Below are 15,058 nucleotides of genomic sequence, written 5' to 3'. Positions count from 1 at the left end.
CGAAATCTTCTGTTCCTTGCTTTTACTGCGGACTAGACGCTAATGGAAAACCAAAACTAATGAAACGCCAGAGTATACCGTACCACTTTTACACACGCCACAAGTTTGAAGATGCATACAAGTGCCTAAACCGCGCCATGTGCTCGATTTACTTTGGGACATTGGAAGAGAGAAAAGAGCACACGAAACTCCATTTTGAGAAATACCTACAAAGGCAATTCCAATGTTTCTCGTACTGTGATATCAGATTTGACTACATTTGGGAATTAAACAGTCATCAAATGAAAATGCACAAGGAGCAATTCAAATGTTCACAATGTGACCGGAAATTTGTAAATGAAGAAAAGGTTCGCAAGCACAAGCTGATCAGTGGACACGAAAGCAAATGACTTTCCTGCACAGATATTTTGGTTTCGGGGACTTTAGAATTATTTTATTACCTTTGTTCACGCGATAAAATTATATATAAAATACAACTTAAAGCAAGATGAAATTTCGGTTCTTATTCACCCCTCACATCAGCTAAATGTAATAAGATTAAGGAATAATCTGGATTCAGATCAAATTGCGTTCGCCAGAAAGATGAGCCAGAAAATGAGTGACTGGAAACTTGAAACGAATAATTTGTTTGCGCACTCAAGAAAATGTCCATCGTCAGCTACCGTAATTGAATTTCAATCTTTATGGTCCTTTAAACTCGATATTTATGATTTCGTCTATTTTTATGGAAGAGTAAACCAAATTATTGTAATAGTAAGCGAAAATGCTAATAAAAATATTCTTTTCGTAAATAACGACAATAAGAGTTTACAATTATCACAGTAATATTCTGTATTTTAACCTAAAAACTGAAAAAATTAAATATTTAATCTGAGTAGCGAATCGATTCCTGTGAGGTTAATTAGATGAATCACTCGTCCGACAGATTGACAATCAAATATTTGTCGAAAATCAGTGAAAACCGTAATTTTTGGCAGTGTTTGCGGTCTGAACCAATTAAAAAGTGCCACAAGAACGCCAGCGACCAATCAGGAGAAGGAAGGAGCTCGTCTCTGATCTCTGGTTGGTTCGCCTCAATTCTTTGTGGCACTTTAAAAACAATAATTAAGGAGCATTCGATTAGCTTTGCCGCAGAAGTCCATGTTATTGAATGGCCGGTGAACAATATTAAATAAAAAAGGGGGATCAAGATGTTAGGCCATGTTTATTCGTATCTTAATTTAAAAATTTAATTTTTCTTTTTGGTTAGACTGACAAATTCAATTATAAGAGAGTGCGATGGTTTTAGTAATGTGATTTCTTCTTTTCCTTATTTACACCCTGAATCCCCGCGCTTCTTTAGCAGTTGAATTGACAGTTTCGTCTTGAATTTGAATGATAAAAAAATCATTGTACGTATCTATTTCAGGCTATCTAATCGCAACGATTTTACTCTAAATAGGCAGTCGTCCCTTAAGGTTTTCTTAATTTTCTGATCTTCCGCGATGCGTTTCTCTTTCGATGAAACTGTAAAAAGAATCGTGTTTGAATTTTGATTACGTCATATAGGAATAAGGAAGGGAACTTGCCTGCGAACGATGGTGCAAAAGAGATAGAAGAAATATTTTGTTTATATTATTTGCAACTTGCCTAAAGAGTTAGAAAACCAAGTGGAGCCCTCAATCTTTTTTCATTTTGATTCAGCCAGATCCTCATCCACATCCCTGCCATTCCTCCAACCAAAGCTGAGGCGACATTGTTGCACACGATGTAACATGCTCCTGCGATAATTTTGGATGAACTGTATGGAGGCGAGATGAATTCATCAACTGGGAATTATATCATCTTTGTCAGATAAAGTGATTTCAATCCACAATGAAAAACCTCACCAATGCTAGGGGTCAATCTGTCAAAAAGCGAGCCACAAGCGTAGCCTGCCACAAGAGAAGCAGTTCCCACTAAAGCTTCTCTGAAGTTATAACGCCAACCAGCAGCTCCAAATCTAAAATGGAGGAATTTTGGTGATTAATACAAACGTTCAGAAATTATAAACTCACCGATAAATGCACCAAACAGAGGTCGCGCGACGAACGAGGAATCTCAGGATTGTTGCGCAGCAAAACCCTCCAACCAGCTCAGGTTCAATGCGTTCTAACATAATAGGGGAAGGGTGTCTTCTAAGCTTGTTGCTGAAGCACAGGTGGCAGAAGTTGACGTTACGGTGCGGCAGCCGAAACTCCATCAACCAGGCACCGCTCTCCTTCAGGCCAACAGATCCGTATTTCATCAGATCACTGACACTTAGCCAGGTAATCCTTTATAGAAAATAATCTTAAATTAATGCGTTTTTCCCTTAAGCATTTTTATTACCTCGGTGTTACCATTGTGGCGCCAGTGATTCCGTCCAAGACGCCATCAAGCCCTGAAAGACGAGGGAAATGAGGAAATTAATTGCGGCAAAACAAATTAGGAATTCGTTATGTCTAAATATATCATACTTGAGTTAACAGCATCGCTAATCATGCTTCTTGCGACTGGTTGCGGAATTTCACTTTTGAAATCAAAATACCCAAGAGACCTGAAAATTCTGGTAAAGTTAGAAAAATTAGCAAAATATTCTGATATTTACAGGGATTTTCTAATGCAAGATTGGCAGATTCTCTGGTAGTCGACATTTCCAAGTTCCCGCTCGTGTCGACAGTGGGTGTTCGCCCAAATATCAATTCGAAAGGGGTGCACTTCGCTGGCCAAAGCAGTGTTGCTCTGCTCCACCGATTGCTTGCACACCCAGCAGGTTATTTTCCACATTGCGTTCTTTTTTGATGGCATTTTCCCTCAAAAACACCAAGAAGAGCGGCTAGAAAGTTTAGTGTGAGAGATGATTGTTTTGACAGGTGATCAGGTGATTGCGATTGAGGCTGCCAGAGGATAGTGAGGAAAAGAGTTAAAAACCTTAATGATAAAGACACAATATAATCGTAATTCAGGCAATTTAATCTTGATTTTTATATTCAATTATTATTAAATTATGAAATTTGATATCTTAATCGTTTTAAAATATTCAGGAACTTGAGGTTTTTGCTCAACAGACCTAACTCTCTTCTGCACACCCTCAAACCAAATGCCGCAGCATGGCTTCGACTTGACAGCTGATTGCAATTGGGGCTGGTAGAGGATAGTGAGGAAAAGAGTTAGAAACCTTAATGATAAAGACATAATATAATCGTAATAAAGGCAATTAAATCTTAATTTTTCTATTCATTATTATTAAATTATGAAATTTCATATCCTAATCGTTTAAAAATATTCAGGAATTTGAAGTTTTTGCTCAACAGATCCAACTCTCTTCTGCACACCCACAAACCAAATGCCGCTGCATGGCTTCGACTTATCTACCAGTTGTTTCCTGACTGAATTTCCTCAACCGCTCCTCGCACCTGATATCTTCAGGTGACCTGAGAAAACAAAGCCATTAGCCATTGAGGGTTCTGAAAAAATTGGTTTTTCCCTCTCTCCTCTCTCACTTTTCATACAAACTCCAGTTGATTGCAGTGTCATCGCTATCATTTTCTGGAGCGTATTTTAACCAAATTAAATTCATCTTTTGGGCATCTTCGCAGCTCCAGCTTGCGTGATGAGCAAGGGGACGGTTGCTTTGAGGAAGCTGAAGGCCCTAGAAGAAGGTTCCCTGACGGACACCATTTTTCTCGTTGGCGAAAATGACGAAACTGCTCAGGTACAACAACTGACTATTTGTTTTGTCGCGAATTTTTCTGTGAAAACAAAAATGTGTATTTCAGGAGATCCGAGCCTTTCGTGTAGATTTGATTGTGAGCAGCGAGTTCTTTGAAAAACTGTTGGACAGCCCTTTGACCCAGCAGACAAGCGATAGAAAGATCAGACTGAAGAACATTGAGCCGGAAATCTTCAAAATTGTCATCGAGTAGGGATTTTTTTTTTAGAAAATTCGTATTTTTTAATTACACTTTTAAATCATTACAGGTTTATTCACATGTGCGGTCACCTGATTGTGTCAAAGGTCGACAATCTGGAGACCTGCCTGAAGGTGGCATCTGCCGCTGAAGAGTACATGATTGAAGACTTGGCTGAGCTGTGCTCTAAGCTGCTCGAGGACAAGTTCCTTAAGGTGGACAACGTGTGGGCAATGCTTCACAAGTACCACCTGGTCAACGCCATCGCTTCACCTTGTCTCAAAGTGAAAGGATAAGTCTTATTTAGTGCATTCACGAGAATTAATTTTTAACATTTAGCTGCTGAGTCTGAAGACGGAAGATTGTCTGAGGCATAAAAGCTTTCTCAAGATCAGTGCCGAGGGTTTGAAGCTTTTCCTAACTCTGGACGAGATGGCCATTTCCTCGGAGTCGGAGCTCTTGAGAGCATGTGTTAAGTACACTGGAAACTTTGCTGACCAGAGGTTAATTATGAAAATAATCGGGAGATTAGCTCAAAATTAAAGGTGAATTTCACGTTACAGAAGTACCTTTCGTGACATTTGTCTGCCGGGTCTTCGACTCTTCGCTGATGATATCAAGATGGATCTCGTTCAAGAGATAATACATCTTCTCACGAATGACGAGTTGACTTGCTTGGCTGCCTTCAAACACCCTCTCAGGCGCAACTGGTGTCCAAAAATCGTGCCCACCCTGTCCGCCCTCACCAAGAGCCGTGCCAGAGTCACGCTAGAAGATTATGATTCTTATTGTGCCTCGTATTACCCAACACCTTACTACTAAGTTGAAATGAATCGAAATTGCATATTTGTTCGTGTCGCGGCAAATTGGCTCATCGCTCGCATAATAATGTAAACGCTCTAATCTTTGTCAAATTAAATATAAAGAGCTGCAAGACGTAGATAACTTATGGGAATGTTGGCTTTTCAAGATAAATAAAACAAAAACTATTCAGGATCATTTATTAGCATTTATTTATCGACTTCCTAGTCCGTAACTCACAGCTGTCTTTGTTAATCATCAAAAATTGGTCGTTTGTTTTAACAACAAACAAATTGTCAGCTAAACATTACAGGTGAATTGTTCAATTTTTACAAAACTCCTATTTCTTTCATTCGCAAATAAAATTTTAGCAAAATATTAAGAATATTCACGTAGTTCGAATTTAAGGTTTTCACAACAGGCGGATTGGTATTGATTTCAAACTTTTAAATAAAACAATGTTAAATTTGTAGACCACGATAAAACCTTTAAATCAAAAGCAAGGTTTCAAGTTTCCGTCATTTCTTACGCACAAAATTACGAAACGCAATTTTAAATACTATCAAAAGAGTTGACCATCTGGCCAAAATACATAATATTTCAGTATGTGAAAAAAGAAACGTTTGAGGCTTCCACGTACAAGTTCACACTTCTTCAAAGTAGATGCTCTTGAAGACGCCCACATCAGTGGCGCTATAATTGTCAAACAACTTGCATGGACCAAAACTAATATCAATTGTAGCAATCTCCACTTTGACTTGACTGAAGTGGTCAGAGTTTTGGTTCCGGTTGCCAACCTTTCGCAGAAACATGCCCCCCATATAGGAGTAAGGGATGTCGTAAATGCTTACGGTGACTTCCAAACTAGCACCTTTGGGGAGGGTGACAAGCGTGTCAAAGCGAGCCCACGAGTTCTTGGTGAGCGTGGCAGGGCACTGCACCAAGGGAGACAGTTCGCCTCCTAAGGTAGAAGTGGCGCGGACTGCAACACACATGTTGTTTTTGTAAGTGTCGCCAAGCATCAACCTGCAAAAAAAGATTTTGTTTTAGTGTTGATCAAGATAAGAGCAAGGCATGAGCATCATCTAATTTAAATCTTCAAGAAAAGAAATCAATTCGCAATAATATTTTAAATGAGATACTTATAAATTCGATTTTATCCTTTACCGTCTACACATGAAAGAGAACAATCCATCTTCCAAAATACCTGCGAAATGGAGTGCTGCTGAGGTAGTCTCCAGAATTGATGTTCATCACCTGACTAAAAAGGTCGAACCCCAAGATGGAAATGCACTTCTTCGTTTTCAAAGAGAGCTTGAAATGGAGTGAATTCCAAATGCCAGTGAGATACGAGACGTCAATGATCTCTTCAGCACGTCCTTCCCTGAAGACTGACAACATGTCCAGCATTTTAAGGCGAGGAAACAAGTGGAACTCTTGGCAGCGGGAGCGCCTCTCTTCACTTTTCAGACACAGACCAGTCTCTTGCTTGGCTTCCAAGGAGGTCAGTTTATTTGTGAACATGGTCACACGATGCTGATCCTTTTCACTCAACAAGGGCATCAATTCTCCAAGGGGACCAGCTTCCGCCAGGAGCAATGCTCGATGTCGAGGCAGGCAGACCCTATTATTCAAAATCAACCATTTCACAAAATATTCTTGAAAAATGCGAGGTTTATTACTTGTTTTGCGAGGTGCTCTCAACGTAAGCAATACAAGCTCGAAACACCTCCACTTCAGATTTGTAGTTCACGTTGTCAAGGCTCAAAAACAGCTTGAGGGCCTGTTCGTTGGCTTCACACAATCTTTTAGGGTTCAAACACTCTCTTGCAGAGGAACTCAGCAGCTGCAACATTCAATTAGTTGTCAGTAAGTGGCTTGGAATTAAACATATACCTTGAGACACGCCGGACCAACAGCTGTCACGTGGTGCCAGGCGCTCAGCACTCTCCACACGTTGTCCACAGTGAGAAAATTTTCCTCGAGGATCTTCACACAGAGATCGCTCAGTTCGTCAATCATGAATTCATCTGCTGCTTGAGCCAGATGCAGACACTCTTCGAGACAGGACACTTCAGTCACAAGTTGTCCAGACAAATAGGCGAATCTGATATTTTTCAAAATTTATAAAATGACAAATAAAAAGGTTAAATTCAGCTTACTCGACAACAAGTTTGAAGACATTTGGCTCAACATTCCTCAGCCTGAGAGCAGTGTCAGTCCCAAAAGTATTGAAGAAGCCATCAAAGTACTCGCTGCACACCTGCAGGTCGTGCTTGAATGCTCGAACCTCCTACCATTCCATGTGAGAAAACAGACTTCAAGAGGATATATCGCTTAAGTTATCACATACATACTTGTGCACTATGGTCATTCCTGCCGACGAGGAAGACGCAGTCAGTGGGCAGCCTACCCTCCTCCAATGCCCTCAGCTTCTTGGTGGCGATCTTTCGCTCTTGATTTCCACCTTCTCCGTTCATTTCCATGCCGAACTATGATAATTGAGCTGAAAATTCATTAAAACAATGCTTGAAACATTAATTATTATTCAAGAAAATTTCTAAGATATTCACATCATGCAGTATTAATAAAGGAATTTGTCGATTAAAATCGTAAAAGGAGCAAAATTTCTAACGGAGATACACGGTAGGAGACACGATTCTTACTTTGAGAGAAAATGAGCCAATTATCGCAGCTGATGACGACGATATTCACTGATATTTGCCTTGTTCCCTCCCGTCAAATCAGTTTCGAAATATGGCGTACCAGACGCTGACAAATCTGACAATCTGGAATCTATCGCACACGCATGCGCCAATCGTGAAACAACCAAGAAAGTTATTGAGGTGTACAAAAAGGAGTACAAGTTTACATTGCATAAAACCATGTTAAATAACTAAATTTATATCTTTAGAGCATTTTATAATGAAGTTTTATTGTGTAAATTTACTTTAAATTGGTCAAAAATAGTTTTTTCCATGATTTCTATCAATTTCAGATGAGTACAAAATTAACTCCCGATTGCACTCTCCTGCTGCTGCTTTGCAGAAGCGCGGTTAAGCTTGGAACCTCTTAAACTGGCGCGGGGGAACTTATGGTAGCCCTATTTCTTTTCCCGTAATTTGAGATTTGAGTTCATTTGACGGTTAATTATTGTTGCTGGCTTCACAAAAAAGGCACAATGGGCTATAATTTTACGCAACCTGCGTGACACTCAAGACGAATAGATTGCATAACCTCATTTCAGTGAAGTGATTATAAATTCCTTCTTAGAACTCTTCACGCACAAAACTTTTCTGGATGCTCCCTGTTTGGTTCGGAGAAACAGGAATAGCTGCCTATGCTTATATACCGCATCCCTGCTCCACTTTTACGATTGCTTTCAACAGGAAAAGCGGCAATAGCGGATGACGCGCATCCGGCAATCGTTGCACGGAGTTTTAAAAGTATACGTTTGAATTTGCACTTCACTTGTCATAGTCGTTTCGAAAGCGATGAACGTGTGCTACTGCAGCCTCATTTTATTGCTGCTGGTGTGGATTGGAGAGACGAAAATTCAAGAGCGACGGGTAAATTTTGTATACTCTTATAGTTTTTAATTAATAATTTTGTTTCACTGCAGGACAGGAAACATGCTTTGAAAATCAGGCTTGCAGGAGCAAACTCTGGTATAGTGTCGAGGTATTTTTATTAATTTTTAAGCTGTTAAAATTTCCAGCTCCGATTAAACTGCACGTTCCAAAGAAGCTCCGTCGAAAACACATCATCAAGTGCTGCGGTTTCAAAAAATGCATGCCGAAATTCAACGCAACTTCAAAGAAAAGAACAAAAAATGTATTTAATTCTTAGAAATATCATGCAGAGAATGAATTATTATTTTATTTTAGTTGGACCAGGCCGATGGTCCGATTTCGTCAACTTTGATTCAGCTTGCGAGCAAAACGGGCGCAGTGAAAGGAAGCACAGCTGCCTCTGACGTCAGCAACAATGACGAACCGCCGACTGTGCCGGAAGTTGGTACAGAGGCAGGTGAATAAAATTGGTGAGAACCTTTCTCATTAAAAATGAAACGAAGCCTCTGACGCAGATGCTGGAGCGGAAACTAGCCGCCGACCGGAAGGAACGGAAGCAAGAGACGTCATTTCGAGCGAAATAGCAACAACTGACGTCCGCACAGGTGCAGGAGGAGCAGCGACAACTTCTGCGTTTGATACTATTTTGACGGCAATTATTTCGTCGGCGTCGACGCCAGCAACCCCTTTGCAGACAACAATCTTTAAAGAAGCGATAAGCACGTCTAATAAAGTGACAGAAAGTACCCCCAAACAATTGGCGACAACCCTTAAAGGATCTGTAACGATATTGACTAATTCGGAATTAATGACAACCACGACCGCAAAATCGACATCTTCCACAACAGTTAAATGATTAATAGCTTTATAAATTAAAATTAAACCTTTGCTCAGCCTGTTCCGTGCCGCATGGGGTGCAAGGATTTTAACAATTTTCTGGGGGTAAAATCATCCTAAATTTAATTCTATTAATTAATTCGTCGTTAATTAGAATGACGCAACACCAAAGCCATCCCAGTGTAAAAATTATTTTCTTAAAAGAGCATTTTAGGAGAAAATAAATTAACCATTATTTTTCTTTCTCAAAAATAGCGGATGGTTCATTGCTAACGGCCAAAATGTGCAACAGGCAATACTACGTTTCAACCGTAGCTGTATGAAAAATTACCCTTAATTTAAGAGTGTCTTTGACGAAATTTCTGAGCACACCAATCGATTCCTGAGGGTCGAATTAGGTAAAAAGGATGTTTATTCCGACAAAAAAGTCAAGCGCGACGTAAGAACTTTTTTCCCGCCAAAACAATATGAACGTAAATGCGAGAAGTGCGCATGCGTCAGAGCTAATTTGAGCACTTGCAGAGAGAAAATGAATTCTTTGTCACATCCAGCCAGCTCTGACGCATGCGCAACTCTCACATTCATATTGTTTTGGCGGGAAAAAAGGTTCGCACTTCGCGCTGCATTGACTTTTACGGAAAAAATATGAACTTTACCTAATTCGACCCTCAAGAATCGATATTTGTGCTCAGAAATCTCGTTGAAGACGGTCTTTAAATTTTGATTAGTCATAAAAACGTCAAGGTTTCGAGAAACGAGGCTGGAATGCGGTGCAAGGCGTTGCTGAGCATGGCACTTTTGGCCGTCACTTCGCTCGAGGAACTCGACTGTCTGGCCAGTTTAAAAGGTCTCTCTCACTCATTTCTATCAACTATTTAATTAAACTTAAATCAGTCGGCACTTTTTGGACGGGTGGCTCAAACGAGGATGAAAATTGCGACGCCGAAAAGAAATTCGCGTGGTGCTCGACGGGATTCAGCGTTTCTACTTCTCTAACTTCTTCGGAAAAATTCTGGCTGTCGACCAACGCCATGCCTTCAGCCTTGGAGCGCTGTCTGGCCGTCGTCACGTCCGCCAACCCCCTACAGATGGGGATGGTGCTGAAAAACTGCGCCGATGCCCTGCCCTTCGTTTGCCAGACCAACGTTGACTGTCCCAGCGCCAAATCCTGCACCAAAAACGTCTGCATTATTTTGACAATGTTTCTCATTTTACTCTGCTTTCCAAATGAAATGCAGGACTCTTTATTTGATGCATCTGGGAAATTGATAAGTAGAAAACGCCAAGATTTATAGGATTTAAATTCCTATGATAATTTATTTAGATAAAACTTCCTACGGTTTGTGGATTGACATCGGAAACTACACCTATTTATTGGGAAACAAACCGGTTTTAACTTTTAAAAATTCAATTTTATGTCCTTAATCGCTTTTTATACTGCGTCAGATGACTTGGATGTCCAGCTTTCGTCAGTGCTGCACCCTGGGGATGGAGGCACTAAACTTGGACAATGCTTCCGAGCAACTCGGCTTGACAAACCTGACTGTCGTCTACAATATTAGTTAACCTGGATTTCAAGGTTAAGAAATTTCACTTAAATAATCCCCTTTCAGCCGACTGGAAGGGGAATTTCAATTACTGGACGTCCGGCACGTGCAAGGGGGCACCAGCAGGACAGTGGTCTTGGTGTGAGCCGACGGGACCGACAATATTCAGCCCCGGCGTCGCGTGGGAACCAGGCCAGCCCGACAACCGCGGAGGAAACGAGAGCTGTGCACACTTCCGCTTGGTTTTCAACTCCACAGGCGCGATTTTGACTGATAGAAACTGCAACAGCAAATACATTTTCGCTTGCAAGGCATTTAAATTTATTTAGTTTTAGGCACTATAGAATAATATTTAAAAAAATCAGACGTCAATAATAACGACTGAAAAGCCGTGCGTCGCTTCGTGCCCTTCTCAACTCTGCAAACGAGATGTGATAATTTATTTATATAGGGATATGCTAGAAACTAATTTATTTCAAAACCAAAAAGGCTAGCCGTTTCGACGCTGAAAATAAACTGATTGGTAGATTTTCTTTCGATTTAACGCATGAATTAAAAGGCAAAAATCAGATTTTTCCACGTTTGGTTACTGGTTTACTTCATGCGGCCGGAATTATTTGTTCCACACCTCTGCTCCAGTAAATAAATTCGTCTGTTTCCAAAAATTTCCCGATTTAAATTTACATATTTTAGATGGACTGGTCAGGAGCCTGGCAACGTTGTTGCGACGTTGGCTTGACTCTGGCGTCTTTGGACTCGGCCGGAAAATTGAGCTGCTTTTCAAAACTCGCCTTCAGTATATTGAATCAATTGAATCAATTAAAGACCGTCTTTGACGAAGTTTCTGAGCTCACCAATCGATTCCTGAGGATCAAATTAGGTATAGAGGATGTTTTTCCCGTTAAAGAAGTGCAGCGTCACTTACGAACTTTTTTCCCGCCAAAACAATATGAATGCGAGAAGTGCGCATGCGTGAGAGCTGACTGGATCTGACAAAGAAGTACAGGCGGTCTCTCTGCAAGTCCTAAAACCAGCTCTGACGCAAGCGCAATTTTCGCATTCATAAAATGTTTTGGCGGGAAAAAGTTCTTACGTCGCACTTCACTTTTTGGTTCGAAAAAATATCTACTTTACCTAATTCGAACCTCAGGAATCGATTGGTGGGCTCAGAAACTTCGTCAAGGACTGTCTTTACGCCAATTTATTTATTTTAACTCTCCTCGTTATTAATTATTTCAAAGGATTCCTCCCGGACACCGTGGGAGATTTCTGGCTCTCCGGGACGGATCTCGGGTGTCCATCCAACTTCCGCTGGTGCTCGCTGAACAGGGCATTCGTCGACCCTGAGCTCAGGTGGAAGGCCGGACACCCGAAGGCGGGTTTGGGCTGCGTTTACCTCGAAGTGAGAAACAGATCCGTGCTCCTGGCAACTGCGGACTGCGCTGAGAAGAAATCGTTTTTGTGCGACGTGCGGAAGAAGGCATCGAGCCAAAAGGCCATGCAGACCGAGTGCGCCGACATTTGGGCCATCACTCCCGGTATTTTAACCTTTAAAGGCGGTGTTTTTCATAAATAATCCTGGTGGCAGCTGAAATTGACCTGCTGCTGAACACCAGCGCGTTTCTCACGGCCAACGTCTCTTTGAATTTGAAGGTTTGCGTATTTTTTTTTTAATTTAATTAAAATTTGAATTTTTACATCAAAATAAGTGCTTTCTAAAATGCGTCGGGATTGAAGTCGGATTGGTACAGTGAAATAATCAATTATATTTTTAATTTATTACGCCGTGTTTTTTAAGTTTAATTTGGGAGCTTTGGATAGCTTAGCAATGTTGCGGGAAATAGAATTCGCGTCGCAAGAGGATCCTGTCAAGATGGAACAGGGATTTGATGCTTTTGACGAATGCAGTGGAAAAAGTTTGTCATCTTTTCAGAATATTTCATTTAATTTAATCAGATTTTGACGACGAGTGCGTGACTGCCTACGAAACGTACAAGTGCGGCCTTGAGAAGACGCCGAATTTGGTCTCTGATATCGTATCGAATAATTTTGGCAACGCAACGGTGGTAATTATAAAATTAAGAAGCAGCATTTTTCGATTTCATGTCGCGATTTGTAGTTTACTCCTCCAGTGCCTTGCCTTCCCATCCGCAGATCATGCTGGCTTTCGAATATGTTTCCCTGCGAGATAAACGTAATTACAAAGAATTGAAATAAAATTATATGTAATACATACATCGAGTTTATAGCAAACTGCGATTGATGCAATGAGCGCCAATAATGGTTTAGGTGAGCAGAGGTTTTTTTTATATCATTTTTAATTATTTTCTGAATTTTTGGCGAAGATGGCAATGGGCAGATGGTAACGTATCAAAACAAGAAATTCTACGTTCGAAATATCGACAGTGGTTCACGAGTAGTGAGCGTTCGAGTTTATAATTTCAATTTATTGCTGACGGAGTAAATTCCATAGAATCCAATTTTGGCGTACAAACACTGTTGCGGACTCGGAATGCGGCTTTTCGAACCTCAAACTCTTGAAGACTTGCAATGGGCTTTCATCACGTTCAATAACAGTAAAAGAATATTTATTTTTAATAACAAAAATACTTTAAAATTGATGATCACTGATATTTTTTATATATTTTTCGCAGACTCCGCACTCAAATTGATGTTTGGTGATATTCTCACCGTCAACAACTCCCTCACTGACGAAGTTTGGTGCGGAAGTCGCACCAAACCATTCTTTTCGCTTAATTCGATGTGCATCTCTTCCGTCGTTCACTTTTCGGGCAAGGCAAATTCTGTAATGTTGTTGTCGAAGACTGTCAATTTCGACTTTTACGACGGATTCATCAAGACACAAAATGATCCTACCGCAGTAACTTCCATTAACGCCTTTATATGTGAGCAACCGTAAAGGAAAATTTAACCAAAATACAAAATGCACCTTCGTTTGCTATGGACTTGCACCAATTTTGTTAATTGAATAAAAATCATCTGATTGAAAATTTATTTTTGTTGCATGCATGCCAAAAATATACCCATGTAATTTAATTAATTGACAAAAAGCTGTATTATTAATAAGAATTTGATTTATAAAACTGTCGAAATGCAATAAGAAAAAGTTGACGTACCCTGAAAAGGTCTCTGTCTCTACTGTAAAAAAATCGCAGGGCCTATATAATTAAAAAAATCAATGGGTAAAATTAATTTCTGCCGACGAGTCTGCCTACACGTGGAGCAATGCAATGAAATCAATTAAATTTTCTTTTACTTTCAATCCTTAACCATTTTTCTCGGTCAGCCAGCACAACAACAAACAGATAAAAGATAAAATCAATCACACGCACAGAAGCACGTTAGAGGGCGTGAAAAAAACACATTTTTGGTAGCCAATGTGCGGCCAGCGTTAATTGCTGTTCTAATTTTTGGGCCACTGTTATTCTGGGAATAACCTTTTAACGTCAATTGGGTTGTTTTTCGCTTTGAAAGACGGAAAAGGGTCAAGACCAAACAGATAACACTGGTAGCCTTTTCGGCCTCTCATGCTCTGGCGTTATGCTACTATATACTCAAATCTTTTACGGCACGTACGCATTTTTTTTAAGTTTAACACTTTTGGAACAAAAATTGGCCAATAAGAATGTTTTTGAACCTCTTTTCTCTAAGATTAAATTCTTTCCTTGCTTTTTTTCAATATGGAACTAACCCAAATTAATGTCCAATTATGTTTTTTATCTGCTTGACAACAATTTATCACCATGCGGTTTCCCTTTCCCCTGCGTCTCTTGTCTCAAATAAAAAGGCGCAGTCTTTGCCGGCTAGCTGCTTCTCTTGCGAATCATCCCGTCTGGTGAGTGCTAATTTTTAACTCGTTTCATAAATAAATAAGACCAATAAATAAGCGACAAATTTCACAATTATTATTTTTTGTTAAATTAAATTATTCATTATTTTCTTTCTTTTCATAGTGTTTATTCACCCTCATGCAGCTTCCAACTTAATTATTTGAATGTTAAAAATGAATTTAGTACATATATTACAGTTTATATATTGCTACACTGATTTTATAGAAGTGGCCAGGAGCATGACTCCATTCTTCCTTGTCATTTTCTTGCTCGGCCTTTCATCCGTGGACGCCGCCGGCAACTTCACTCGAGTCTTCGAGTGGCCCGCTGGATTGGACTACGAGTGGCCCTCCGAGGCGGGCAGGACGCAGGCCTTGGAGGACGGAACTTTCAAACCAAACACCATCCAACCTCTTTTCATGGCCGTGCACGGAGAACGGATCTTCATCAGCCTTTTAAAATGGATCGGCACCGGCGTTCCCGTCACTCTGGTCACTTTGCCGACCACAAACACGTCCTCTGTGCCCCCGAAACTCACT

General features: G+C 40.3%; 4 protein-coding genes and 2 long non-coding RNA genes across 7 annotated transcripts; 4 read left to right on the top strand and 2 right to left on the bottom strand.

Moving 5' to 3' along the window:
- Window positions 1-1,245: 1,245 nt before the first annotated feature.
- Window positions 1,246-2,920, bottom strand: LOC135937290 (uncharacterized). The gene is made up of 5 exons (XM_065480436.1): window positions 2,478-2,920; window positions 2,350-2,401; window positions 2,037-2,294; window positions 1,869-1,981; window positions 1,246-1,808 (listed from the first exon to the last, which is right to left on the bottom strand). Exons 1-5 carry the CDS (start codon window positions 2,500-2,502, stop codon window positions 1,630-1,632), a joined length of 627 nt encoding a protein of 208 aa, XP_065336508.1. The 5' UTR covers window positions 2,503-2,920; the 3' UTR covers window positions 1,246-1,629.
- A 575-nt stretch (window positions 2,921-3,495) lies between these two features.
- On the top strand, window positions 3,496-4,910 carry LOC135936320 (uncharacterized). The gene is made up of 5 exons (XM_065479083.1): window positions 3,496-3,715; window positions 3,780-3,922; window positions 3,982-4,195; window positions 4,251-4,414; window positions 4,475-4,910. Exons 1-5 carry the CDS (start codon window positions 3,614-3,616, stop codon window positions 4,731-4,733), a joined length of 882 nt encoding a protein of 293 aa, XP_065335155.1. The 5' UTR covers window positions 3,496-3,613; the 3' UTR covers window positions 4,734-4,910.
- Window positions 4,911-4,964: 54 nt separating this feature from the next.
- LOC135936319 (uncharacterized) lies at window positions 4,965-7,498 on the bottom strand. 2 transcript variants are annotated; one of them, XM_065479082.1, is made up of 8 exons: window positions 7,379-7,498; window positions 7,070-7,218; window positions 6,875-7,005; window positions 6,609-6,819; window positions 6,395-6,558; window positions 5,920-6,336; window positions 5,564-5,738; window positions 4,966-5,405 (listed from the first exon to the last, which is right to left on the bottom strand). In XM_065479082.1, exons 2-8 carry the CDS (start codon window positions 7,196-7,198, stop codon window positions 5,397-5,399), a joined length of 1,236 nt encoding a protein of 411 aa, XP_065335154.1. In that variant the 5' UTR covers window positions 7,199-7,218; window positions 7,379-7,498; the 3' UTR covers window positions 4,966-5,396. The 2 variants fall into 2 exon arrangements, with proteins under 2 accessions (XP_065335153.1, XP_065335154.1); XM_065479081.1 differs by having other exon boundaries at window positions 4,965-5,738.
- Window positions 7,499-8,333: 835 nt separating this feature from the next.
- LOC135937893 (uncharacterized) lies at window positions 8,334-8,735 on the top strand. The gene is made up of 3 exons (XR_010574570.1): window positions 8,334-8,380; window positions 8,431-8,546; window positions 8,600-8,735. It is a non-coding gene; the product is annotated as an uncharacterized LOC135937893 (long non-coding RNA).
- Window positions 8,736-10,442: 1,707 nt separating this feature from the next.
- LOC135937870 (uncharacterized) lies at window positions 10,443-10,973 on the top strand. The gene is made up of 3 exons (XR_010574563.1): window positions 10,443-10,510; window positions 10,568-10,682; window positions 10,735-10,973. It is a non-coding gene; the product is annotated as an uncharacterized LOC135937870 (long non-coding RNA).
- A 64-nt stretch (window positions 10,974-11,037) lies between these two features.
- On the top strand, window positions 11,038-13,588 carry LOC135937361 (uncharacterized). Its single transcript, XM_065480511.1, has 14 exons — window positions 11,038-11,099; window positions 11,158-11,191; window positions 11,239-11,306; window positions 11,362-11,464; window positions 11,910-12,206; window positions 12,257-12,321; window positions 12,378-12,413; window positions 12,467-12,584; window positions 12,625-12,734; window positions 12,788-12,862; window positions 12,918-12,957; window positions 13,014-13,087; window positions 13,142-13,244; window positions 13,323-13,588. The coding sequence occupies exons 4-14, from the start codon at window positions 11,362-11,364 to the stop codon at window positions 13,586-13,588; spliced, it is 1,287 nt and encodes a 428-aa protein (XP_065336583.1). The 5' UTR covers window positions 11,038-11,099; window positions 11,158-11,191; window positions 11,239-11,306.
- The last annotated feature ends 1,470 nt before the right edge of the window (window positions 13,589-15,058 follow it).

The sequence above is a fragment of the Cloeon dipterum genome, chromosome 2 (assembly GCF_949628265.1).
Source record: "Cloeon dipterum chromosome 2, ieCloDipt1.1, whole genome shotgun sequence".
In the NCBI taxonomy this organism is placed as follows: Eukaryota; Metazoa; Arthropoda; class Insecta; order Ephemeroptera; family Baetidae; genus Cloeon; species Cloeon dipterum.
The sequence above is the reverse complement of the archived record's forward strand: the minus strand, read 5'-3'. Positions and strand labels throughout refer to the sequence as shown.

Coding starts and splice junctions, on each gene's coding strand:
- LOC135937290 (XM_065480436.1), bottom strand. CDS start 2,502: ATGATTAGCGATGCTGTTAACTCAA. Junction 2,402..2,477: donor TAGCGATGCTGTTAACTCAA/GTATGATATATT, acceptor CTCGTCTTTCAG/GGCTTGATGGCGTCTTGGAC. Junction 2,295..2,349: donor GCCACAATGGTAACACCGAG/GTAATAAAAATG, acceptor TTTTCTATAAAG/GATTACCTGGCTAAGTGTCA.
- LOC135936320 (XM_065479083.1), top strand. CDS start 3,614: ATGAGCAAGGGGACGGTTGCTTTGAGGAAGCTGAAGGCCCTAGAAGAA. Junction 3,716..3,779: donor AAAATGACGAAACTGCTCAG/GTACAACAACTG, acceptor TGTGTATTTCAG/GAGATCCGAGCCTTTCGTGT. Junction 3,923..3,981: donor ATCTTCAAAATTGTCATCGA/GTAGGGATTTTT, acceptor AAATCATTACAG/GTTTATTCACATGTGCGGTC.
- LOC135936319 (XM_065479081.1), bottom strand. CDS start 7,198: ATGGAAATGAACGGAGAAGGTGGAAATCAAGAGCGAAAGATCGCCACC. Junction 7,006..7,069: donor GGAATGACCATAGTGCACAA/GTATGTATGTGA, acceptor ATGGAATGGTAG/GAGGTTCGAGCATTCAAGCA. Junction 6,559..6,608: donor TTGGTCCGGCGTGTCTCAAG/GTATATGTTTAA, acceptor TGAATGTTGCAG/CTGCTGAGTTCCTCTGCAAG.
- LOC135937361 (XM_065480511.1), top strand. CDS start 11,362: ATGGACTGGTCAGGAGCCTGGCAACGTTGTTGCGACGTTGGCTTGACT. Junction 12,414..12,466: donor TCGGGATTGAAGTCGGATTG/GTACAGTGAAAT, acceptor GTGTTTTTTAAG/TTTAATTTGGGAGCTTTGGA. Junction 13,088..13,141: donor TCGACAGTGGTTCACGAGTA/GTGAGCGTTCGA, acceptor TAAATTCCATAG/AATCCAATTTTGGCGTACAA.